The sequence below is a fragment of the Oncorhynchus tshawytscha genome, linkage group LG33 (assembly GCF_018296145.1).
Source record: "Oncorhynchus tshawytscha isolate Ot180627B linkage group LG33, Otsh_v2.0, whole genome shotgun sequence".
NCBI lineage: Eukaryota > Metazoa > Chordata > Actinopteri > Salmoniformes > Salmonidae > Oncorhynchus > Oncorhynchus tshawytscha.
This window is the reverse complement of record NC_056461.1, coordinates 11,648,698-11,675,947: the sequence shown is the minus strand read 5'-3', so window position 1 is coordinate 11,675,947 and position 27,250 is coordinate 11,648,698. Positions and strand designations below refer to the sequence as shown.

The following is a 27,250-nucleotide window of genomic DNA, read 5'->3' as shown; positions in this document are numbered from 1 at the left end:
ACATACACCCCCACCTTTCTTCTTCCCAAAGAGTTCTTTATTCCTTTCTGAGCGATGTACTGAGAACCCAGATTGCTGTATGGAGAGAGCCATGATTCCGTAAAATAGAGTATGTTACAGTCCCTGATGTCTCTCTGGAAGGAGATCCTCGCCCTGAGCTCGTCTACTTTATTGTCCAGAGACTGAACATTAGCAAGTAATATACTCGGAAGCATGGGATGTTGTGCACGCCTCCTGAGTTGTACTAGAAGTCCAATCCGAATACCTCTTCTCCGCCGGCGGCATCTTCGAGCAGCCTCAATTGTCCTGGGGGTATGAACAAAGGATTCAATTCGGGAAAGTCGTATTCCTGGTCGTAACACTGGTGAGTTACCGATGCTCTGATATCCAAAAGTAATTTCCGGCTGTATGTAATAACACAAAAAAAACATTTTGGGCTGATAATGTAAGAAATAACACACAAAAAAGCAAAATACTGCAAAGTTGATAGAAACAGAGCTGCCATATCTGTCGGCGGCATCTTGTCTATACTACCTATATACTGGCGCATAATTTCTAGAACCATACTGTATGGTCTTTGATACTGGTTTTGATGAGAAGAAAAAACACTTTAGGGGACGCTCTCCTTCCTGCATTGTTCAACCAATATAGTACATTCAGAGGTGGTAAGATAGACTGTCGCCTTGTTAGTTGCGTCACAGCGTTATTATTATGTCTCAGTTTCAACTAGATAGCACAGCCACAAAGTCAGAATTGGCTATATTGAAAAAACTAATGAAAACAAACATTTAGCTTTTTGGTCATAGTTTAAGGTTATGGTTAGGTATAAGGTTAGCAGTGTGGTTAAGCTTAGGGTTAATGTTATCTTAAAATCACATTTTAACTCAATACATTGTATTAATATGCAGTGTTTACGACTTCGTGGCCGTGGTATCTAGTGACGATGGTGCGTCACAAGCATTCCATTTCCCCTGAAAACCGGAACATCAAGTTGTTTTGGACTCAGCAGAGGCTAGTACCACAGATAGAGCAATGAGACAGATATTTCACCGGATGTATAAATGAGAAGCATCCGCTTGGCGGGTAGTTTGAGAAACCCCAGTGGCCAGCAGTGGGAGAAGATGGACCGTAATGGATTTTGTCCGAAATTCTGCTAATTTTCTCATCGATGAAACAGCTCAATAAAGTTTTCTGTTCCTAAAACTACAATTATGATACGAACAGAGTGGACTAAGTTTTGTAGACTTTACCCTTTGCAAAAGTAAAAAAAGAAAAAAGAAGCGTTGTTTAGGAGTGCAAACGCGAATTGCGGTATTGCACATGCACCCTTGGCAGAGTAGGCGTTACCTAACTGAAATATACTGGAACGCATAGGATCCCAATAGGATCTCACTAGCACGTGCTTGTTCTGCCCACTATGACTCATTTGTTTCCATCAGAAACGACACGCTGTGGTTTATCTTGGTTTAGTTATAACAATCTTTGCTGGTCCTGCAGATACTGCACTCTACAGCGCCAAAATTAAATGGGTGGGTGCATTCAAGATACAATCATGTGATCAGTGGTGTAAAATACTTATGTAAAAATACTTTAAAGTGCTACTTAAGTAGTTTTCCGGGGCTATCTGTACTTCACTATTTATATTTTTGACAACTTTTATATATACTTCACTACATTCCAAAATAAAATAATGTATTTTTTACCCCATACAGCTCACCTGACAACCAAAAGTACTCATTACATTTTGAATGTATAGCAGGACATGAAAATGGTCTAATTGACATACTTATCAAGAGAATATCCCTGGTCATTCCTGATGCCTCAGATCTGGCTAACTCACTAAACACATGCTTTGTTTGTGATGTCTTGAGTGTTGGAGTGTGCAAATTAAAACAAAACTTGAAAATGTGGCCATCTGCTTTGCTTAACATAAGGAATTTGAAATTATTTATACTTCTACTTTTGATACTTAAGTATATTTGAGCAATTACATTTACTTTTGATACTTAAATATATCGAAAACCAAATACTTTTACTCAAGTAGTATTTTACTGGGTGACTTTCACTTGAGTCATTTTCTATTAAGGTATCTTTACTTTTACTCAAGTATGACAGTTGTGTACATTTTCCACCACTGCATGTAATGCTAATGTTTAGGGATACATAATGAGTGTTATGATTTACTCAGGTATATCTATGACGCATTTGTGTTATTGATTTTCTATTGTGTTATTGACTGTACGTTCGTTTATCCCATATGTAACTCTGTTGTTTTTGTCGCACTGCTTTACTTCATCTTGGCCAGGCCTCAGTTGTAAATGAGAACTTGTTCTCAACTGGCCTACCTGTTTAAATAAAGGTGAAATAAAATGTTAAAAATAAAATGCATCTACCTAATGTAAGGAGGAACTGGTGACAGGAATCAAAGCAAAGTAGAGGAAAAATATTAGTGCTATCAAAACTAAGAAAAAGACTGTTTTTATAGCATTCAATATTTAATACATTTTGATCAAACAATTACAGGTGTGTCTCACATACCCTTACATTCTTCTTTCCACACATTGCTGTCAATGTCTGATGTTATAGTGTTGCATTGATGTGCGGTGAGCATCCCTTGAATTCAAGGGAGCCTTTCCACAGCCAGGAGTTTATTCTTTCTGAAAGGCTCTAAAGGATCTCCCAAGCCATTGAACTTACAAGTATATCGGTTCTATCCTAAAGCATATTTTAGGATAGACCAAAAATACCAAGAAGGAAGGATTACCGAGGGGTCTCTGGTTGAGAGGAAAGGTTGATTTCACTGAATGGTACAGTATAACTAAGGTCCAGGTGGAGAGAGAGAGAGAGCAAAGCTCAGAGACCATCTCTGTTCAGTCCCTTTTGAGTGGTGTGAGATGGCCATGACTGGGACAGCTAAAGTTTAGGATGACTACATTGCAGTCGAACTGCACAGAATCACTGATCTACAAATCACCTTGCATCCCAAATAACTACTCATTATGGGGTCAAGATTGGCGATTCTGCACCACAAACCGATCCCCTCAAACATGCTGGGAGATACACCTAGTCCTCCTCCTCACTCTGAAAGCAGAGTGGACTGCAGGGGCCTCAGAGTCCTCCGGCTGATCAATCTCTCCTCCATCATTCCTATGGGCATCCTCCTCTTCCCCGTGGGGGTGTGACACAACATTTCGTCCAGGCTCCGTTGTGTCACCTGACCAGCATTTTGGAGACGGGACACTGCCTCCTCCACACCCGCCATCAAAGGACTGTCCTCACTCCGCAAACGCACCAGGTCCACCTAAGAAATACGTCACACACGTATTGATGAATTATATTTGTGACTGGATAATAACGTATAGAGATAATAATGTATAGGTTATGCATCAGACATTACAAACATCCATTTGTAGGGTGTTTTTCTCACCACTTCCTGTGCAAATTCAGGCTTCTTGATAAAGACAGTGGTGCTAGAACCCAAGGCTAGGGTCAGGATGAAGAGGGATTCTTTTACAGCTCCTGCCATAGCCAGTATCAGAACCTGGAACACCACCACAAAACTACATCAAATAGGCTGCTCCCAGGGTGGGAGCTAGACACATTACAAAGATATAGTGAAGACTGAATATTAGAACTCACTTTGAGATTTTGGCATATTCTGCTGTCAGTGCTCATAATCTGACCAAACATGGATTGTGCTTTTTCAACATCATTCTGGAAGGAAAATAAAATATACTGAATCACATTTGTATATGAGAGAGAAAGCGAGAGTGCGAGAGAGGATGGATGACCAACCTGTCTAAGTGCTAGCGCCACAGTGAAGCAGTAGGCGTGCCTGGGTATCATGTGTCCTTTGGTCTGTCCCTCCTCCATCAGGGCAGTACAGATTCTATAGGACTCTGGAGTGTTCTGGTAAACAGGAAACAGGGCATTACATCACCTGTCTATTGACAAATGTTATGCATATACTGATAAGATACATGTCACTATTGTAATCCCTTTTGGAATATTCAATGAGGGTTGTTGACGTCAACCGCCTGTATTCAGTTGAGCGAGATGCTATGTTACTAGCCTCATGCCATGAATATGCATTGTTTTTTTCCCATCAAAGTTGACAGGATGTCACGTGTCCTACTTATTATCAGTACACTCCTAACAACTAAAGCATTACGAAACCTGTTTACATTGGACTCGTATGCTAGCTACATTTAGTTTTGTTAGATTAATTTCTCTCACGACAGCCAACAATTTATCTAGTTGGCTAACAAGGTACGCTGATCACGCTAGCTATGTGGTTATTTGCCGTGCTAGCCAATTTGCAACTAGCTAACACCACCAAAGCAAAAAGAGAATGAACTGGAAATAAACACTGTCTTAGGATTTTGTTTAGTGTCTCTCTGGTAGCAAGTCAATTTGTGTATATGACACGTTTGTTCTGTTTTTTTTGGTTGAATCAAGAAATATGAACTTGTTATTTTGTGCTAGCTGGCCAACTAATTAGCTAGCTAGCACTGGATGTTTGCTCTGGAACCTCTTGGTTGTGCGTGCATATAGAACATGTTATTGTTTTGACAGTTGAAAAGGTCTATAGGGTGGAACAATACAATGTCTGCAAGGTGGACAAATCCTCACCAGTTTATAGCAAGTACCAGTTGCTAATGTGAACGTGTCCTTGTTGAATGGCACACCTTGGTTCTTCATGTCTCGCAGTACATCCAGACCACCTAGTAGTATGGACAGGGTTTAGTGATGACAGAGATCAGTCATCTATAAATATACCCTTTCTTGTTGAATGCCTGCTGGCTTTTATTATTAAAAGGATGTCACTTACTCTCATATAATCCTTTCATAAACAGCATGTCTATGGCAATATTGAAGGAGGTTGAGTCCGAGAAGAATCCTCTCAAATCCTGTTAGAGAAAGAAGATTGTATATTTACAACTTGACCAAATACAGTATGTGTACACTTCAATCAATGCCCTAATCTATGGGACTGCACTAAAATAATTACATCATATGATCTCTATAGCACTTGTTATTCTTAGTTCATTCAGAGATGATTAATTATTATAGTCTAAGTACTGCGTATTAATAGATTGTTTACCTTGTCTGTCAGTGTGGCAGCAGCCATCTCCTCCAGCCCCAGTTCATAGCACAGCCTCATGAAGAGAGGACCAAACTTAAACTCTCCAAATGCTACGTTTCTGTTCTCCTCATGGTACCTGGACAGCAGAACACACAAACATATACAAACACAGAACCATGACGAATTTCAACTGAATTTTGTTTTATTTAACTATTAGGCAAGCCAGTTGAGAACAAATTCTTATTTACAATGACAGCCTCACCGGCCAAAACCTAACGATGCTGGGCCAATTGTGTCGCCACCCTATGGGACTCCCAATCATGGCTGGTTGTGATACAGCCTGGAATCGAACCAGGGTCTGTAGTGACATCTCTAGCACTGAGATGCAATGCCTTAGACCGCTGCGCCACTAAGGAGCCCCAGACTACCAGCATTAGTCAAACTACAAGATTGCATTAAACTATTTCAAACTTATGCTTTATCTGTCGCTAACACAGTTGAGGAGACTTCATCTTCTGGTCTGTTTTGACAGCTAATTGTGAGCATACTCAGGATAGGGTTTGACACCACTGAATATGTGAAGTATGAAATACTCAATCATCAGGCCAGTGGCCACAATGCATTAGCAAGAAACTAGTATCTCACTGTGACCCATACCTGTAGATGGCACCTCTGGCTGTGACCATGTCCTCTGCAGATTGGCAAAGGTGTAGAAGCAGCTTTAACTCATCCTTCAATACTAGCTGTTTCTTCATCAGCTTCTGATTAAATACCTCAATATAATGACCTGGAGAATATAACATGGGTCTGTCAACTTCAAAAAGTAGTAGTTGTGGTACGGTAGTATTAGATCCAAACAGTAAGGTCATATCAGAATTAGTAGCCTACTTTTTGATCCGGACACTTGATGAGCCACTGCCAGTTTCCGCTGCTGAAATTCTTGTAGCTTGACAACATCCTCTGACAGCAGATGCCTTTTTGCTGAAATGAATGAAGCAACAGGAGTAGTCAGCATATACATGGATATGAATTAGGTTAAGGTTGAGAAAGGGCTTTAGCTCAAATGCAACAAAAAAACTGATGTCAATTTGACAAAAGCTGTAGGCCATCTGGACAGGACCGGGTACTGTACTGTACTTTCCCACTTATCTGAACAAGTTCAACACTTGTGATAATTGGCTGCATGCATTACACATTCGTATGGAAAGTTGAAGTAGTTCCAAGATAGATAAATATGATAACATGACAGGAGAGACAGCTCAGCCGCCGTCACAACAACATTGATATTGAGTCGAGACAGATTCCGTGGTGGTCGACAAGCAAGCGCTAGCGGCACAGAAACGGCACCATGACATCATATACATAAAATACGTTATTCATATACCTCCTACCCTGCATGTCATACAGTCCGATTGTATGAGGCCACGAAATAATCCCTTTGAGGGAATATCATGAAGCAGTACTCGGAAGCAGACACTGATTCTTCCAAGCGCCATGTTGCCCCCTGACTGTACAATTACTGCGACAACCAAGGGTGAAGAAAAAAATCTGCTTTCGCTGCGCCGGGTTTGTTAGAAGCACAGCAAACTATTATACATTGACTAATTATAGTTATTGTTTACCATGCAATTAATAACTTATGTAACAATGGAGAAATATATATATATACGTTTTATGCTCGACTTTTTCACGATTTAGTTGGTACATTCCAAAATGTCTGCGCCCTGTCACCGTGTTTACTTTTTTTTTTTTTACATCGGATTTCCAAATGTCTACGTAAAACGAATATTTATTCTGACCAATGGACTGTCTTGGAGTAAAATAATCAATCTCTTTCCATCTCATCTCCATTCTTATTCGCTGTCCGATGTCTGGTAGTGTTTATATCAAGTCAAATAAATGAATTTCGCACATGCTGAACAGAAAGGCAAAACGTCATATAACCTGCAGGAGGCAGTGTTTCATACACAATTTGCTTCCAACCAATATGGTATAACAAATATGTTATTTTATATTGACAAGATAGTCGAGTGACCACTATAATGGAAATATGTCCTCAAACACGAAATGTTAAGTGCTATCTGGCCTCCTTGGGACGTCCATACCGTAACCTTACCTTAAACATTTTACATTTCAACTACAATGGGGTAATGTGGGAGGCGCTATACGGACACTACATCACCAAAAGTATGTGGATACCCCTTCAAATTAGTGGATTTGGCTATTTCAGCCACACCTGTTGCTGACAGGTGTATAAAATTGAGCACACAGACATTGCATCTCCATCGAGAAACATTGTCAGTACTCCCTTATTCTTTGCTTGAAAAAAAAAAAACCCTACCATCTAACACTACTACACTCAAAAAATAAAAATAACATGACCCTACTCCACTATTTAAATCTATTTAGTCCTACCTCAGGCCAACAACCTGAAAGGATGGGACACCACCCCTTAACACACCGTTTAACTATTCTGATGTCAAGTCTCGCACACCCAAATACCTCTCTGTGGCTGCAACCACAACCACAATTTTCTGCAACCTACGTTCCATCCCTGCAGTACAGTTGATAACCATTGCTATAAATCCTATCTAACTGAAACATATCACTTGTTGGCCTACAGTGGCATATGAAAGTATTCACCCCCTTGGCATTTTTCCTATTTTGTTGCCTTACAACCTGGAATTAAAATGGATCTTTGATTGTATCATTTGATTTACACAACATGTCTACCACTTTGAAGATGCAACATATTTGTGAAACAAACAAGAAATAAGACAAAAAAAACAGAAAACTTGAGTGTGCATAACTATTCACCGCCCAACAATCAATACTTTGTAGAACCACCTTTTGCAGCAATTACAGCTCCGAGTCTCTTGGGGTATGTCTCTTTAAGCTTGGCACATCTAGCCACTGGGATTTTTGCCCATTCTTCAAGGCAAAACTGCTCCAGCTCCTTCAAGTAGGATGGGTTCCCCTGGTGACAATAAAAGGCCACTCTACAAGGTGCAGTTTTGTCACACAACACAATGCCACAGATATCTCAAGTTTTGAGTGAGCGTGCAATTGTCATGCTGACTACAGGAATGTCGACCAGAGCTGTTTCCAGAGAATTGAATGTTAATTTCGCTACCATAAGCCACCTACAACGTCATTTTAGAGAATTTGGCAGTACGTCCAACTGGCCTCACAACCGCAGACAACGTGTATGGCGTCGTGTGGGCGAGCGGTTTTCTGATATCAACGTTGTGAACAGAGTGCCCCATGGTGGCGGTGGGGTTATGGTATGGGCAGGCATAAGCTACAAACAACGAACACAATTGCATTTTATCGATGGTAATTTGAATGCACAGAGATACCGTGACGGGATCCTGAGTCCCATTGTCGTGCCATTCATCTGCCGAACATCACCTCATGTTTCAGCACGATAATGTACAGCCCCATGTAGCAAAGATTTGTACACTATTCCTGGAAGCTGAAAATATCCCAGTTCTTCCATGGGCTACATACTCACCAGATATATCACCCATCACCCAAGAGTAAGTTTAAAGCTGGAACTCTTGCTTGAAAAAAGAAATACAACTCTGGGGGGGTTTGGGAACCACTGTTGTAGGTGCAACAGTGCGTGAGCATTGCAGCGAAATCGGCAATTAAAACCCCATCAAAATATGTTGACATTTGCCATGTTTGTGTTGAACCGTACGACTGTAACAGGAACAAACACAACTTTTTGAGAGGCAAATCATCTTTATTGCAACCAGACTACACACTGGCTTAATAAGAAGAGATAATGGGACCGGTCGCACTGAGTGATGGGTTTTCAAAAGCAGTATGTGGCTCCTGTCGCAATCTTCTACTCAAATATAAAAGAAGTGCCAATAATGTGGAAAGAATCGTCTGTTTTGTGGGGGAAAGAGCAATACTAGAGTTAGAAGGAAAAGATGTGCCGCAGCTGTCTCGACCCCCAGAAGTACCAAAAGTGTCTCTGTTCAGGAAAGCACCGAGAGGCCAGGAGGCCTATTCAGGAACCCAACCCCAGCGACTGTTGACCAGCCGCAAGATATAGGAATTCAACTGATACAAGCACAGGTTTTTGGTTTATTATCGGCTGTAAGTGACAACAACGAAAGTAGGCTAATCGCAGCATAGTTAAAGTGCTCGACCTTCAAACACCATAGCTACAGCTCTTTTGTCAATGCAATAGGCCATGCAGCTACAGGTGAACCTTTGTTAGATTGTTTGTTTGTTTATTGTCCCAGTATGAGTCATTACAGTGTTCATAGACTCAACATATCGGTTGAAAACATTGTTGCACAAGTCCTACAGGCTCACATTTAATAATAACTTCAGTTGATCAACTTCAATTGTATCCTAGATAATGTTATTTTTCCTTGACAATTGTGGCGCATACGTTTATTATTGCAAATGTGTTGCAAAATGCACAATCTCAGATATTCAAACCTTATTTTCCTATTATTTTTTTTATTTAGTGCTAGTGTCATCCAGGTTAGGGAGGGTTTTTCTCCCCAAATGTTAGTAGTTACTATCTTGTCTCATCACTACAACTCCTGTATGGGCTCGGGAGAGACAAAGGTCAAGACCCATGCGTCCTCCGAAACACAACCAAGCCGCACTGTTTCTTAACTCAGCGTGCATCCAACCCGGAAGCTAGCTGCACCAATGTGTAGCAACCTGGTCAGTGAGCACTGCACCCGGCCCGCCACAGGAGTCATTAGTGTGCAATGAGACGAGGATATCCCTACCGGACGATGCTAGGCCAATTGTGTGTCACCCCATGGACCTCCCGGTCGCGGCCAGCTGCAACAGAGCCTGGGCTCGAAGCCAGAGTCTCCGGTAGCACAGCTAGCACTGGGATGCAGTGCCTTAGACCACTGTGCCACCCGAGAGGCCATATTTTCCTATTATTTAAGGTCACTGTTACAATTACTTCTGGCACAAAGTCCAAGATACTTAGAGGTCCTTTGGAAAGAATTAGTATGCTGTATGTCTTCCAGGTAATCGACCCAGAGCAATACCAATGTATTTGATGCAAGAACTGCAAACACAATATGTGCCACACAAAATACCTCATCCAACATTAAGGGGCCCATGCCCAGTTTGAGAAGCCACAGAAAGTCAGCAAGACCATTGGAGAGCAGGCAGACCTCATGCCATAATTTGATAAAGAGCTGAAGCTAGAGTCTGGAAAGCACTCAACCTCAAGAAGATCTGAGGACATCGACCATATAGTAAGTGTAACTTTAACTGTTGATTTCAGCTGTAGTTTTGAGACCCTAGAATAGAAACTGTTATCATAAAATGCCACAGTTACAGAAGAATTTATGAAAGAGGAAAGAAGACGTAGTACCGAAACCAGTGACAATGTAGACTCACAAAACATGTATTTACTTTTATAATGTTACATTCTTTTCTGCATTTATTTGTTTATATATATATATATATATATATAAAATATATTTAAAAAATCTATGTACCTTTTTTACCATTTGTATAATTACTTGTACTTACAATGTTATGTTCTGTTAGCATTCTTCTTGTTGTTGCTGTCTGAAACTTGAAGAATATGTTTTATGGGCTATGATGTGTACACCGTGCAAGAGCAGTATTCAGTGCATTCAGAAAGTATTCAGGCCTCTTTACTTTTCCCACTTTTTTATTATGTTTCAGCCTAATTCTAAAATGGATTGTGTGGATTGTGTCAAGGCACAGATCTACCAACACATTTCTGCAGCATTGAATGGAAGAATTTTGAAATCACCAAGACTCTTCCTAGAGCTGGCCACCCAGTGACCAAGAACCCGATGGTCACTCTGACAGAGCTCTTGAGTTCCTCTGTGATGGGGGAACCTTCCAGAAGGACAACCATCTCTGCAGCACTCCACAAATCAGTGATTTATTTAGAATTCAAGGCACACAACCAGCATGGCTACTACAGCATTTTGCAGCGATGCGCCATCCCATCTGGTGTGTGCTTAGTGGGACTATCATTTGTTTTTCAACAGGACAATGACCCAAAACACACCTCCAGGCTGTGTAAGGTCTATTTGATCAAGAAGGAGAGTAATGGAGTGCTGCATCAGATGACCTGACCTCCACAATCACCCGACCTCAACCCAACTGAGATGGTTTGGGATGAGATGGACCACATAGTGAAGGAAAAGCAGCCAACAAGTGCTCAGCATATGTGGGAACTCCTTCAAGACATTCCTCATGAAGCTGGTTGAGAGAATGCCAAGAGTGTACAAAGTTGTCTGATTGGGAGTCCCATAGGGTGGTGCACAATTGTTCCAGGTTAGGCCATCACTGTAAATAAGAATTTGTTCTTAACTGACTTGCCAGCCAGAATATAGCATGAGCTTATTAAAGGATGGCAACTTCGTATGAACTTTGAACTCTTATTCACTAAAGAAGTGATACCTCCTAGGGTATCTAGCTGTAAACATGGGCTAGGAAAGGACGGACAAAGGATCTATCTAACAAACAACACAATACTATCAAGTATCCAGTTTACCACCATAGACACTCTTCAAAGGACAAGGACGATCTCTGTTGGGCTACAAGGCCAGCATCTACGACCAACCTACCGAAGCACAGCTCAGAGTGAATATTTATTCCATTCTCCTTTTTCAAATGGGCAGTAATTTAGAATGCATAAGACACTGTATTTATTATAGCATAGCTTCTCCCTTTGTTCCTCAGTCTTGCCACTCTTTCACTCAAACCCAACCCCCTTTCCTTTGTGTAACCAGCCGTCATGTTGGCTCTGTCCACCAGGGACGTTTTCTGTATGACATACTATCCATTCTGTGTTTATGTAATTCTGTGTGATTATTTAGGTATTTAGTAAATAAAAAATAATTAAACCAAAGTTTGTATTGCTGATTTAACTTGTTAGCCAGGGTTCGTGAAGATAACCAAGAATTTACAACTTTCAGATGAGACTGAAATAAGGTGACGATTAATATGGACTGTTATTGGTGTAAAATATTACTAGGTCTTTAAGAGTTTATTCGGAAGATAACAGCTCTATAAACATTATTTCGTGGTGCCCCAACTTTTTAGTTAATTATCTACCTGATTAGCTTAATCAGGTAATATTAATTACAGAGAAATTATTTTTATAGAATAGCATGTCATATTACTTAATCCGGTATAGACAAATACACGACAAGAGCATTCAAGCCGCAGTGGTCGGTGGTATTAGGAGCTTTGGTAAAAAAATGTACGGGACTGTGATAGACTGCATCCAGTTTGCTGAGTAGAGTATTGGAAGCTATTTTCTAGATGACATCACCGAAGTCGAGGATCATTAGGATAATCAGTTTTACGAGGGTAAGTTTGGCGGCGTGAGTGAAGGAGGCTTTGTTGCGAAATAGAAAGCCGATTCTAGATTTGATTTTGGATTGGATATGTTTGAAATGAGTCTTGGAGGAGAGTTTACAGTCTAGCCAGACACATAGGTATTTGTAGTTGTCCACGTATTCTAGCTCAGAACCGTCCAGAGTAGTGATGCTAGATGGGTGGGGCGGGTGTGGGCAGCGATCGGTTGAAAAGCATGCATTTGGTTTTGCTAGCGTTTAAGAGCAGTTGGAGGCCACAGAAGGAGTGTTGTATGCCATTGAAGCTCATTTGGAGGTTAGTTAACACAGCGTCCAAAGAAGGGCCAGATGTATACAGAATGGTGTCGTCTGCATAGAGTTGGATCAGGGAATCACCCGCAGCAAGAGCGACATCATTGATATATACAGAGAAAAGAGTTGGCCAGAGAATTGAACCTTGTGGTGCCCCCATAGAGACTGCCAGAGGTCCGGACAACAGGCCCTCCGATTTTGCACACTGAACTCTAACTTCGAAGTAGTTGGTGAACCAGGCAAGGCAGTCATTTGAGAAACCAAGGCTATTGAGTCTGCCGATAAGAATACGGTGATTGACAGAGTCGAAAGCCTTGGCCAGGTCGATGAAGACGGCTGCACAGTACTGTCTTTTATCGATGGCGGTTATGATATTGTTTAGTACCTTGAGCATGGCTGAGGTACACCTGTGACCAGCTCGGAAACCGGATAGTACAGCGGAGAAGGTACGGTGGGATTCGAAATGGTCAGTGATCTGTTTATTAACTTGGATTTCAAAGACATTAGAAAGGCAGGGCAGGATGGATATAGGTCTGTAACAGTTTGGGTCTAGAGTGTCACCCCCTTTGAAGAGGGGGATGACCGCAGCAGCTTTCCAATCTTCAGGGATCTCGGACAAAATGAAAGAGAGGTTGAACAGACTGGTAATAAGGGTTGCAACAATGGCGGTGGATAATTTTAGAAAGAGATGGTCCAGATTGTCTAGCCCAGATGATTTGTACGGATCCAGGTTTTGCAGCTCTTTCAGAACATCTGCGATCTGGATTTGGGTGAAGGAGAAGCTTTTTTGCTAAAAGTATTATTATACTATTGATCAATGACATTTTCAGATCACCCAGTAGTGCTATCTGCAGGGTTAGCTCCAGGTAAATATTGCAGTTCTTCAGCCATTCTTGGACCTGTGACCAAAAACAAGCTACATACAGTATGGACAGTGCCAGAACAAATTATCTAATGATTCTGTCGCTTCGCAGCAAAATCTGCAGAGCTGGGAATGTTGTATGTGTTGAATCCGGCTTCGTTTTGCATATCAATCGGTACGTCAAAAATCTCATCCCAACTATTTTGCAATCTTGATTGCATGGCTGTCAATTTGGTCCTTAAATGAAACTGGTATACTTTTGGATTTTTCACAATTTTCTTTAACTAATTATGGTCTCTAATATAGGGCCGAAAGACAAGATCCTTACCTTTTCCCCCTTCCACTTTCCTCTTCCATTTTTGCGGTAATGCTGCAATTAGTTGGTTGTAATTTTGGTTAGAGCAGATACTGTATGTCCATATCCATGTGTGACATAACTCCAACAGTCCTATTTTTAATATAATTTACGAAGATTGATCTGTTTCACCTGTCCCTGTGCTTGTCTCCACCCCATCATGGTGTCGCTCATCTTCTCCATTATCCCCTGTGTACTTGTGTTCTATGTTTGTCTGTTGCCAGTTCGTCTTGTTTGTCAAGTCAACCAGCGTTTTGTCTCAGCTTCTGCTTTTCCCCAGTCTCTCTTTTTGGAGCCCTGCTATTATTGTTGGATCTGATTTTAATAGCTAACATTTTGATGGCCATAATAATTAGATAGTGGACAACCTTGTTTTACTCCTCTTGACAGTTTAAAACTTTCTGAGAAGTAGCTATTATTTACTATTTTACACCACATTTTGTAAGAGATTCTCCAAAATTGAAATGCGCCAGGCATTTATATATAAACTCCAGTTGTAATTTATCAAAGCCTTTTCAAAGTCAGCTATGAATAGCAGGCCTGGTTTCCTAGATTTTTCATTGTGTTCTATTGTTACTAGTACTTGCCTTATATTATCTCCAGTGTATGGTCCATGTAAAAAAAACTGTCTGATTAGAATGAATAATGTCCAACAATACCTTTAAATATTTTATGTGCTATACGTTTTGCTCAAATTGTTGCATCACAACACTGAAATGTAAGGGGCCTCCAATTTTTATATTTCCCACTTGGATCCCGTTTCAGTAATAATTAAATCAGACCTCCTTGTTGAGTGTCTGATAATCTACCGTTTACATAGGAGTGGTTAAAACATGCTAATAACGGTCCTATGTGTATGTCAAAAAAGGTTGGGTACGCCTCAACTGTTATGCCATCCAGCCCCAGAGTTTTCTCGGACTTAAAGGCTTTAATTGTATCAAGACTTTCCTCCTCTGTAATTTCTCCTTCAGATGAGTCTTTCTGTATGGCTGTTAATTTGACATCATTAATAGAAAATCCATACAATTAGCTTTGGTTAGAGGATATTTTATTTATTTATCTAGGCAAGTCACGTAAGAACAAATTCTTATTTACAATGACGGCCTACCCCAGCCAAACCCTAACAAGGACGATGCTGGGCCATTTGTGCGCCGCCCTATGGGACTCCCAATCACAGCCAGTTGTGATACAGGCTGGAATTGAACCAGTCTGTAGTGACACCTCTAAAACTAAGACACAGTGCCTTAGACCACTGTGCCACATGGAAACCCATAGGTTTAAAGTACTTTGCTTCCTCTTTCAAAATATAATTTGGTGATTTGTGGGTGACTCCATCATTTGTAACAAGTTTCAGTAAATAATTTTTGGTAGCATTTCTATGATGAAGATACAGAAATATTTTGGTGCATTTTTCCCCATATTCTATTCAGTTTGCTTCATTTTTTTTATAACATATTACACTATCTTTTTTGAATAAGTTCCTCCATTTCTTTTTGTTTTTCCTGTAACTTATTCTTAGCCTCTATGGTACAGTTTTATTGCTATCTATCTGTTTTGTTAGACCTTCTACCTTGTTAGTATGGACTCTTTTGACCTAAATTGATTTTGTTTTAGAGATGAGTATTGAATTGCATGGCCACTAAAGGCACATTGAATTAAAAGTGTCCCATACAATAAGGAGATTTGCTGTAACTATGTTATGAAAAATTCATTTATAAATTCCTCTTCCCTAGTTAATAGGTTTTGATAAAAATGTCCTATATCCTCGCCCACATGGAAATTCAGTAACAGTAATGTATATGCCAATTATCTGATCGTCTGACCGCATTCTATCCCTTATAGTAAAAAAAAACATTTGGTGCCAATGAGAATGACATGACAAGAAAGAAGTCAAGGACACTGTGTTAACAGTCGGTCGGTCGGTCTCTCTCTCTGCATCTGTCTTTCGGTCTCTCCCTCTTTCTCTCTGCATCTGTCTCCCTTCCTCTCGCTCTCTGTCTCCCTCTCTCCCTTTCTTTGTTTCTGTCTGAACTCTCCTTCTCTCTCTCCCACACACATTAATAGACAGTGTGACGATCAGATAATAGACGATCAGATAATTGGTGAATGTCCTTGACTAGACACATTCTTCTGACACTCTGACTGCCCCATCCTCTAGGTTGCTAGTCCTCTCCTCCCGCATCCTGGCTGGTTTACATCCCTTGCTGGATTATCTGTGACATTGTGGAGCCTGAGTCGCTGATACAGTATGTACTTTTTGTAAGGCCTCCTAGACCTTAAAAAAGCTCTGTTCTTATGCCACTACCTGATGGTTTGAGAAATGAGATTTCTTGGATCTCATTTAATAATCTGTCTTCATTTTGGAGAATAATAATTATCTTATATGCAAACATCAGACATACTGCAGGTTTGTAGTGGCTTTTAAAGTGGACAGCCACAACCAGCTGACCAATTCACATAGCTTATACAATGGGTCTAGTTTGCAACCCAGACTTTTTCCTCTGACTCTGCCAAGTTATTCCACTAACGACGGACTGTTCTTTGATTTATCCCTGTGTGCTCTTCGTCTGGGCGCTGGAAAGTGCCCCGGGGTGGGCCTGTGCCATCATCATTAATAAATAAATGTCCTGGTTGAAACGGTTGGCATGGGCCACCGAGTCGCTCTCTCTGACTCGCTCTCTGTTTACATCCCTGTTAGTGAGCATTTTATCTTTTGTCAAGATAATCCACCTGACAGGTGTGGCATATCAATAAGCTGATTAAACAGCATGATCATTACACAGGTGCACCTTGTGCGGGGACAATAAAAGGCCACTCTAAAATGTGCAGTTTTGTCACAACACAATACCAAAGATGTCTCAAGTTTTGAGGGAGCATGCAATTGGCATGCTGACTGTAGGAATGTCCACCAAAGCTGTTGCCAGATAATTTAAAGTTAATTTCTCTACCATAAGTGGCCACCAACGTCGTTTTAGAGAATTTGGCAGTACGTCCAACCGGCCTCACAACCGCAGACCACATGTAACCATTCCAGCCCAGGACCTCCACATCTTCTTCACACATCTTCCAGCTTCTTCACCTGCAGGATCGTCAGTGAGGGGAGGGGCTGAGGAGTATTTTTGTCTGTAATAAAGCCCTATTGTGGGGTGAAAACTCATTATGATTGGCTGAGCCAGGCTCCCAAGGGGGTGGGCCTATGCCCTCCTAGGCCCACCCATGGCTGCCCATCTGCCCAGTAATTTGAAATCCAATGATTAGGGACTGATTTCCTTCTATGAACTGTAACTTAGCCAAATCTTTGAAATCGTTGCATGTTGAGTTTTTTTTTTTTTTTTCAGAATAGATAGCGAGTGACAATGTTTGCACTCAGAATGACCCCATATGGCTACTGGGCTGGGCACAGTTAATTAGGGGAATTCCCCATCAGCATTTATGAGTAATTCATGTCATCTGGAGGAGTTACAAGTGTATGTGTGTTCTTGTGAGCGTGAGTGTGTGGTTGTGTCAATCTGGAGGGGTTACAGTGATAACCTTCCCCTGTAACTAGCTCATTAAGCCTCTGTTCCAACCTGTTCCAAACTGAACATGCGTTCTTGTGGCCCAAACAGACAGACACACGTTAACGTGCTGCTGGTAATGATGCTGCCATGGGAAAGGGCACCTTAAAAACTCTATAGACCACCTGCGAGTGCAATGCCCATAGTCTAGTTTATCGTAACGGTTAGTTGATTATTTGTTCCATCAGTTTCAATAATATTGATTGTTGATGGCTTGTTTTACCTTTTTCAGTTTTGTTTACATTTTCAGCTGAAGTTAAATTATTACATTATCATGCTTCTCACACCCTCATTGCCTAAAACTCTGCACAACATGTTCCTCATGGGACAATGTGTGTCTCAAGAAGGGCTGCAGCCTAGACTAGACTAGCACCCCTATCCATCCCAGTGGTTATAACCAGTGTGACAAACAGGTTGACTTCCTGGGCCTTCAATCTCTCCTCCCTCATCTCCGTCTCTCCTCCCTTCAATCTCTCCTCCCTTCTCTCTGTTCCTCACTATTATTCTACAATGTAGAAATGAGTAAAAAAAGAAAGAAAAACCCTTGAAGGAGTAGGTGTGTCCAAACTTTTGACTGATATTGTACATTCATTCAGGAAAGGAGGACACCAAGACACACATTCATGATTCTCCACAACATGAGTTTATTGTGGTTCTTTTTGTAGGTTTCCTTTTTAATAGTTGTGCCCTTTACATCAAATGTCCTATAGGAGGGGAGAGGAGATACTACACGCAAATATCAGAAAAGCACTAAGTAATACTTTCACTTGAAACTAACCTCTACATTAGGTATGAGTCTGGAAAACGAGAGGGAGGATGCAGAGATCACGAGACAATTTTATATCACAAGGCTGCAGACAGTATTAACAATCATCCAAAAGAGAGAAAGATAGAGAGATTACAGGGATTATAGAAAGCAAGGAATACAATAAAGCAGTAGCGTGAGGAAAGGTCAAGAAAGAGTGGTGTGCGTGGTCGGTCGGTCACCATAGTTTGTAGTTGAACGGCAGAATGGTTATGTTTATGGTTAAAGGTTCCTGTTGCAGAGCTGTACAGGACAACTGGATAATTGTGTTGCCATGGAGACAGTAACTAAGTCCCTGCCTCTGGTTGGTTGACTGTACTAATTTGTCTACGTTGTGAGTTTTCACCTAACAGTGACCGTTTGTTCTGAGTAAAGGATGGTTGTATGTTCATGGCATCCAAATAGGCACGGTCATTTGTGGTTGACGTGTGCGGTTGGAGTTTTCTATTGTTCTGTTCATGGCTTCGCGCTACATTTCTTATTATTTGTCCTGGCTTTTAAAGTTTTTTTTGTCTTTCACACCTGGAACTCACACCCAAAACAGTCACTCTCCCCCGTGCTCTACTCTTCTCAAGGCATATCTATACAGCGCTTTACCTGACACATAGTGATTTTGGCAGAGGTACTGCCATATATATTTTTCTACAGACCTGTGGTTGGCCGAGGTTCTATACGTCCTCTTTGATTAGCTACAGGGCCATGGACTATGATGGAGCAGATTTAAAGACCTTAAAACGGCCAACATAGTCAGAGGATGGGGCCGCTCGTTTCACTTTTCACTCCATGCCATAATGGCGTAGCAGGCAACACCCCAAAGACAACCAACTATTAATGTACCTCCCACTGGGCAAAAACTGGTTGAATCAACATTGTTTCCACAACATTTAAAAAATGAAATTCAATGTGATGACGTTGAATCAATGTGAAAAACTGATTGGATTTGCAAAAAGTAATCAACATAAGCGAATTGACTATTTTTTACACCCAACTTTGAATCTAAATCTAATCATGTCAACACTTTTTGTTGATTTCATGTTGAATTCACAATAGTTTGAAGACTAATCCAAATGTAAATCAAAAGACGTTGAACCGACGTCTGTCCCCATGTCTTATATTAATTAGCACAGCCTTTGCATTGTTCTTTTGGCAGTTAAGGGCAGATTTCCCCATCCATAAAAAGACAAAAAATACTTGGTATATTTTACATTACTCATGCCACATTTCTTTTGGCCAGTCACCCTGCCACAAAGCTATATATAATTATAGTACAGTGTTAAAAAATAAAAAAAATAAAAATTCTAAGCTTAGGAAAGCTTCACAAGCCGGAACATATTGTGGCACATTCAAACAGTCGCTAGGGCTCCATTTGTGGTTGACACAAAAGGCTGCAGGACGGACTGAGCAGGAGAGTACAGTACATAGAGTTCTATTGAAATCAGTACAACACAAACGTTAGCAGACCATTTCTGAATCTTTCTGAACGTTACAGATATCATTTTGAAACAGTGTTTTTCAAATTCAATTGGTCAAGAAACATATTTGACATTTGGCCAACAAGTTCTACTTATTTGCAATGTACGTTTGACCTTGCATTAAACAATTCTCCCGCAAGAAGGTCATTATTTTTATACTGAATTGTATACGTTTAAAATGAATAAATAACAACTTTTAAAAACACTGAGATAAAATGTTTAAAATCATGGCGCCCATTATTAACTAATGGGCAAAACAATCAACAATATTTTGCGCAAACAGAATGGATACACAACGAATGGATACATCTTTACTAGAATTGTATTGTTCTCAAAATAGTCGCAATGGAATAAGACAGTTAACATGATCCACAGGCCCCTCAGTGCAGTTGAACTTGAACTTGCTCTATGTATTTCTTCATACTCCGTCACTGCAGTTTCAAACGAAACTAGCTCTATACAGATAGAGACAGATATCTGATAGTTGGGGACAAACTCGTTTTTTATTTTATTTTAGGTTTATGCTGCCTTCTATTTGTCCTCAGTGCATCAATCTTTTACATTCAATTCACTTCCTAAGGCAATAACTTAAATGAGTTCTCCTTGATCCTTTGGTGTACGCAGCTGGGTTAAATCAATCTTATATATTAGTTATTTTCATGGACAGAGATGTAATCAGTGGATTGAGACTGCTTGATGACCTATTAAACTATCACACCCAATATCTAAGTTGTCAGCATGTATGTACCAGAAGTATTTTGACTTTTAAATTGGTAGTCCCAACCTTGAGGATAAATGAATTTCATCATATCTATTTTTTATTATTGTCAGACCTATTTTTTCCCCAGTATGAACAAGTGTATTCTCATGGATTCTTCTATCTATATGTTACTTGATACATATATAATTGGTGCTCCTGGGAAAGAGAGTTTTCTGAATAAATAAATCTACGTCAAGAGCACCAATATATACGATGGGACCTTCTCTTCATGTTCTCCACACTGGTTTAGGTCATATATTTCATGCATACCGGATATTATTATAACATCGTTCCTTATTCAAAGTGTTCCACAAAGCTGATGCTAACTTGTGTGAGATAGTTTGTTTGAGTATTGTGGACAATTACATTTGCGGTTGTCATTTCAAACTCAAACATAATTGTAATGTAAGCTATGCATTGTTCATTAATGTTGTCAAATAGCCTTTGTTTAAATGACATGTTTACGTGGTTTATACTCTATGTCTACGTCATCCCTCACACCAACTCAAAGATACCACTAACAACATGATCCACTTGATCACTAGATCTCTCGGTTACTAGATCCTTTGATCAGGAGAGTCCAGAGGGTTGTTCCAATCTAAATTACTACGACCCCTTCCCTCCATCAGTCCCCTCACTCTGAAAGTGCATCTTGGAATGTTAAATAGTGCACACTCCAGTGAAGGGAGAAATGAAGGGAAGAAGAGACACATCATTTGGAACGGAACGAGGCCCGGGATCAGGTTCACAGCTCTATCTTGCAGGCGGGGAAGGACTCATCCTGCATGACCACGGTGGAGCTGGAGGCCAGCACCATGATGTTCAGGTCCTGCTGCTTCTCGTGAGTCTCCTGGTACCACTCCCTCATCACCTCTGAGTCATGGGTCGGGATCAGGGTCACCTGCCAACAGGGAAAAGAGGTTAGGGTTTGAATACTATTTTTTCAAAAACTCAGAGCTTTGTTTGGTTCCACTCTAAAAGGCAAATATATACAGGTATATATTATTTTTCCTCTATGTACACTTTTTAAGCCTTGTCTATCCTCTCTATCTTTCTGATACTATGGCATTATAACACAGTTAATTCTGATAGATTTTGACTGTCTCCCTGTACCTGCATGTTGTTTCCCCACGTGGCTTTGCCCTCCAGCAGTGAGTCCAGGACAGCTTTGCTGGGCTCCCGGGCCGTCTGGTCATTGCCACTGACTACATAGTAGGAGGACCTGACCCATTTGAAGAACTCTGCATCCACATTCTTGGCGCTGCAGTGGTTTGGGATGTAAACCAGGTCCATGTATGTGGGAGGGCAGTTGGGTACGGGCATTGCCGCTGCCGCCTTTCCACTACCTGAACCTGAGACAGAGATGTTAGAAAATCAACGTACATCATGGATGAAAGAAATGTGAAACTATACCGAGGCAAATAGCGCTTAAACCTTAAACTTGTTTTTTTTTTTAAATCAGAAAAAGAAGCAAAAGATCTAAACACATGATTAAGTATGAAAAGATGAGTGATGAGTACCAGGTCTTACCTGATGTGGCACTTTTCACACCCCTTGACGCAGAGGTATTGGTGGCATTTTTGGCATCTTTCCCTTCTCCTGCACTCTTTTTGGGAGAGGCTATTACTTTTGAATCCTTTACTTTTGAGAGCCCAGTCTTTCTGGCCGGAGAGGAGGACTTGGTCTTGGTGAGCTTCTTCTTCTTAGCTTTCTCAGCTCCCTCTGCCTTTGAGTCCTTGTCCTTGGTCTGGTTGTTGTCGTCAGGGGGTGGCTTGTCGGCCTCCGGATCCACCATGGTGACATCTGGGTGGGCTGGAGACGGAGCAGAGTCCCTGGGGGCCACGGGAGGAGGATCTGCTTGTCTGTACGTTAGGGTTCTGTCAGTGGGAAGTGTCTCAGAATCATCCTCAGAGTCTATGTTTGCATCTGCGGTAATTGAAGGGCACTCCTCAGTCCCAGGGGGAACATCCGAATCTGTCTGGGACGGGGCAGATTCACTGATGGAGGTTGGTGGAGTCTCTTCACATTGCTTAGCGTGTAGTTTACTGCTGGGGGGTGGAGGTCCTCCATCTGACTTAGCCAGGGGCTTCTCTTCCTCCAGAGGGTTCTCCTCATTCATGAAGTACTCCAGGGGACTGGGGTTTATGAAGGAGGGGGACAGCTCTGTCTTAGGGTGTCGGTATTCACAGGAAGTCACCAAGCATAGGTCAACATCTGTTCTAGAACCAGAAGAAGGGCTCTTCTTGGAGAAGTCTGGATCCTTGGAGCCACCTGCACACTTCTGATAGTCAGAGAGGTTTGAGGAGAGTGGAAGGTAGGATGGGGAGGGAACCTTGGGACTGACAGGGGATTTGGAATCTCCACATTTGAAGGGATTAGTTTCTGCTCCCAGAGACATCTCTGTTTTCTGTGTGAAGCAAGTATAGGAGGATGAAGAGGGGATGGCAGGGGATTTGTCCATCTGCTGGGCTAAGACAGGTGACATTTCCCTCATCTGACAAGGTGTAGTGGTCGAGGGGGTGGATTGGGATGCATCTGAAGGAGACACAGAGGTGGCGTGACTTGAGTCATTCTCTTTGAAGAGCATAGGCTTGTCCATAGTGGGTGGGCACTGCTCAGCGGGTCTCAAATCATTGTCCTCTGACGGGCTGTAGTCCACCTCTGTCGGTCCATTCTCCGTGGCACGCAAGCTGCCTGCACAGGTGTGCTCTGGAGACTGTTTGTTGAAGTCCAGGGCTAATGAGTGGTCAGGGGACTCCTGACCAAATGACATGGTCGAATGTTCCGGGGATTTGGGCTCCTGTACTGGTGTGTTTGATTTGGCCGTCTTTGGTGAGATGTCTGGAGAGATTGACATGGGCCTGGGGCTGTCCCCCTTGGGAGAGATCTCTGCCTCCTGGAAGGGGGTTGGAGTCTGAACCACAGAGACAGACAAGGAGTCCTCCACCTCCGTTGATTGAGGGGAGCCGGCTTCAGCGTGGAGAGCAGGGGAAACGTCATCTGTCGTAGGCTCTGGGAATGAGCTGGTGGCCAGTGAGGTGGTGGAAGCCGAGGCGACATGTGAAAAAGTGTCCTCTGCTACAGCCTCATCAACAGGGCTGCCCGATTTATCAGAAGTGGTTCCCTCTGAGATCGACATTTTACTCTCCTCTTTGAAACCTGCGAAGGGGTTTGTGGATGAGACTGAGTTACTGTCTCTAGCTCCATTTTTCTTCTCATCTTGACTCAAGTGTATTGTTAACATTTGATCTAAATCAAACTTTCCTCTTACTGGTGGTGGGCTCTTCATTGGGGAGAGCACCTTCTCTACAGGTGAGGTGTGGTCTGGAATTGGGTCATCCATGGGGCTGACCCTGATGGAATCCTCTTTGTCACCCGTAACCTCTACGATTACAGGGCCATGGTCATTTGCAGGTGGTATAGAGCCATACTTCTCATCCACAGGAGACTGAAAGTAAGGTGTGTGACCAGAGGAATGAGGTGAGGTGGTTCCTTCCAATGTCTTGTCATCGGGGCTGGTGGAAGACCCTGCTGCTGCCTTTGATGATCCTGAAAGTGTTGTGCACAGCTCAATTGGTACAGCGAATCCAGATGGGTATGAGTCAAAGGTTCCTTTGGGAGCTGAAGGGGAGCGTATGAGAGGAGAAGTAGTGGAGAGTGCAGAGCTGAGTCTTGCCGAATCAAGACCAAATTTGTCTGACTTGAATCCTTCCTCTTTGTCCTCTTCCAGTGACGATGGTGGAGATATTGTGGACGCAGAAGCGTGGTAGTCCCTGCCTTCAGTGGCATTACTCTTTGAATGGTCTGACTCAGGGCCGTCCTGTAGCGGAGACAGCCTCTTCCTCTCAAAGTCTCCTAACGTGGTTCCTCCAAACCTGGCCATGTCCTGAGAGGGAGAATCCTCTGTCTCATCGTTAGTGGTTTCATCACTCATAATGTCCCTTGGAGTGGACATTTCATCCATTGGAGTAGGCACACTGGAGATCTCAATAGTTGACTGGGTGTGGCCAGATGTAGCAGTGTATGCCTCGTCTCGGTTCTCATCATCTGAGGCTACTTCGTCGTCGTCGGAGCCAGCTGGAAGGGTCTCATCATGAATAGATGCAGCCGGAGAGAGAGGCTCAGATGTTATGTGAGGGTGTGTCACAGACAGACCCAGCTTCTGTACTTCTCTTTCATTTCTGTTATGATCTCTTACATATTGGTCTGCATCCGCACCCTCATCCTCAGAGTCCTTGTCTTCACTATCCTCAGCATGTATATGCTTGTCCATTTCCCTTCTCATTGGCTCATGGACCTCTTCTGTCTCTCCCTTCTTTTCGTAATCTAGCCCAGTTCCCTCATCTTCAAACTTCTCACTGCCGCTGCCACTCAACTTGCCTTTATGCTCCTGTTCCTCTGGGGTCTCCCTGCTTTCTCCTTCATGCTCAGTGGTTGTGATCCCCTCATCCAGAGACTCTTCTGCTTCAGGAGACTCCTTAGAGTGCAGGAGGGCCTCTCTGTGGACCACCACCGGCTCTTCCTCCTGAACGATCTCCTCTTCTTTGAGCTCCTCAAAGTCCTTGGTGAGGTCCTCTGGAGAAGACATCGTGGCTCTTTCTGTCTCAAGGACCTCCACAGCACAAGTGGCAGCTACCACTCCCGCTGTGACAGCTGCAGCTCCTGCAGCAGCAGATTTAGCATCTGTGGCTTTGGTGTCCTTCTGGGTGACTTTTGGTTTCCCCTTGGACTTAAAAGGGCTTCCAAAGTCTTTCTTTGTAGTGTCATCTTTTTTCAGAGGTTTTGGTTTTGGTGCAAGTTTTTTCCCTTCACCTAATGCAGATGAAGCATTTTTTACATCCTTGGATGGCTTCTTTATGTCTTTCTTTAGATCTTCTTTCTTTTGCTCCTTTTTCTCTTCCTTCCTTACCTTCATTGGGGAATCTCTCCTGAAATCTTTGTCTTTCTTTAAAATGTCTTTCTTTACCTCTTCTTTGTTTACCTTCTGTTCCTTTTTGGGTGTTTCCTCCTTTTTAGATGTTAGCTTCTCATCTTCCTTCACTACTTCTTTCTTTACCTCCTTTTCATCATTTTTCTTTTCTACAGACTTCCTGGGTTCTTTCTTGATAATCTTCTCCTTAAGAGCTTTTGGTTTAATTTCAGGCTTCTTCTTTTCTGGAGTTTCATGTGTCGGCTCTGCTTTAGCCTTCACTTCTTTTTCCGGTGCCTTCGCTTTCTCCTTTTTCACCAAAGGTTTCTCTTTTTTCTCAAATTTTTGGATCTTTTCTCGAGATGATTCTGCATCTGTCTTTGCCTTCTCTGGAGCTTCCTCTTTTGACTCTTTCTTGAAACTTTTGCTTGGTGATGGCCTTGAGACTGACTTCAGACTCTCCTTGCTGTCAGTTTTATGTTTCAACTTTGCCTGCTTCAAGGCTGGAGCCAAGTTAGAAGATAGCTCTTTCTGAGTGACAACTGGTTGCTTCAAAAAGTCCAAGTGTTTTAGTTTTTCCAAACCTTCAAGAATGTGATACTGAGTGGCATTTCCAGGGAAAAGAACTCGCACTATCTTCTCTGAAGGGTTTGATGGGTGCCACACGATCAATGAAGATATTGAGGTCATGTAAGAGATTGGGAGCTCTGATTCTTTTCCATTGGGCAGAAGAACAGAGGCTTTGTCGTTCTCACTACCTGTCCACTGCTTCATAAAGTGCTGCAGGTCCTTGCTGGTCTTTGATGGGCTAAGCACATACATCTCAAGCTTCCCCACACCCATCTTCTGAAACAGAATGATGGGGTCGATTGTGTTCCCGACCGGCCTCTGCAGAGGCTCGGGCCTCAGATTCAGCTTGCTCAGGTAATGGAGAGTTTGTGCCACCTCTTCAATGTTTCTCCTCACCCTGAAGTTGGGTTCAGCAGGCTTCCCTATATTCTCAGGAATGTTCAAGAACACAACTCCAATGTCTGGGGATATGAGGTTCTTCACCCAGTCGCCGGTAGCTTGGGATCCATGGGACAGCTCTTCCTCCAGCTCAGCCATCTTCCTCTGGAGCATGCTGTTGATGCCAGGCAGGTTGTCATCCCCGATGTGGGTCAGGAGGATGGAGTCTACCCGGTCTAGGTGTCTCACCAGCTTCCAGAAGCAGGACTTACGGTCGGAGCCCCCGTTGATAAGCATGTTGAACCCGTTCACCGCAAAGAGGGCTGAGTCGCCGCGGCCGCCGGGGAAGATGTAGCAGCATGGTTTTGAGAGCTTCAGGAAACCACCAGAGGTTGGTGGCTCCAACATGTCAAATGGCGATGGGATTTCTACTGACTCCGACAGGTATTCTGTGAACTCTGAGAGACCTTCCATCTCTGGGAGTATCAAGGGTGAGTTGAGCTTCATGTTGATGAAATCTTGTAGGTTGTGTTTGTCCAGGTTAGAATTTTTCCAGTCGCCTTGCTCAGGGCAGTAGAGGGCTAGGCTTGCTTTGTTTGCTGGGTGAATAGTGATGAGCAATTCACCAATCTGGGGAAGAGAGAGATATTTTCAGACTTGAGATAAAAATCATGACTGTTTGATCAAACAGAATATATTTATTAACACAATTATGACAGATAACAGATGACAAATGTATTGTATTGTATCTGATGTATTGATGAGGGTTGCTCATTGATAGGTCAGTAAACTTCAGCAGATTAAGAATTGTGTTACAAACTATACAATTATAATTGTATAGTAA

The 27,250-nt window shown here is 42.2% G+C and overlaps 2 protein-coding genes across 3 annotated transcripts in view; both read right to left on the bottom strand.

Moving 5' to 3' along the window:
- Window positions 1–2,482: 2,482 nt before the first annotated feature.
- ptcd2 (pentatricopeptide repeat domain 2) lies at window positions 2,483–6,619 on the bottom strand. Of its 2 annotated transcripts, none has more exons than XM_024397233.2 (10): window positions 6,471–6,619; window positions 5,975–6,067; window positions 5,744–5,873; window positions 5,105–5,222; window positions 4,832–4,910; window positions 4,633–4,724; window positions 3,796–3,909; window positions 3,640–3,714; window positions 3,428–3,541; window positions 2,483–3,301 (listed from the first exon to the last, which is right to left on the bottom strand). In XM_024397233.2, the coding sequence occupies exons 1-10, from the start codon at window positions 6,580–6,582 to the stop codon at window positions 3,077–3,079; spliced, it is 1,152 nt and encodes a 383-aa protein (XP_024253001.1). In that variant the 5' UTR covers window positions 6,583–6,619; the 3' UTR covers window positions 2,483–3,076. The 2 variants fall into 2 exon arrangements, with proteins under 2 accessions (XP_024253001.1, XP_024253002.1); XM_024397234.2 differs by having other exon boundaries at window positions 6,478–6,595.
- Window positions 6,620–18,138: 11,519 nt separating this feature from the next.
- LOC112230885 (microtubule-associated protein 1B) overlaps window positions 18,139–27,250 on the bottom strand; it is a 58,924-nt gene continuing 49,812 nt past the window's right edge. Inside the window, exons 5-7 of the mRNA XM_024397231.2 lie at window positions 22,080–27,036; window positions 21,663–21,901; window positions 18,139–21,450 (exon numbers count right to left, since the gene is read on the bottom strand). Coding sequence (XP_024252999.1) covers window positions 21,295–21,450; window positions 21,663–21,901; window positions 22,080–27,036 — 5,352 coding nt within the window. The 3' untranslated portion in view covers window positions 18,139–21,294. The remainder of the gene's footprint in view (window positions 21,451–21,662; window positions 21,902–22,079; window positions 27,037–27,250) is intronic.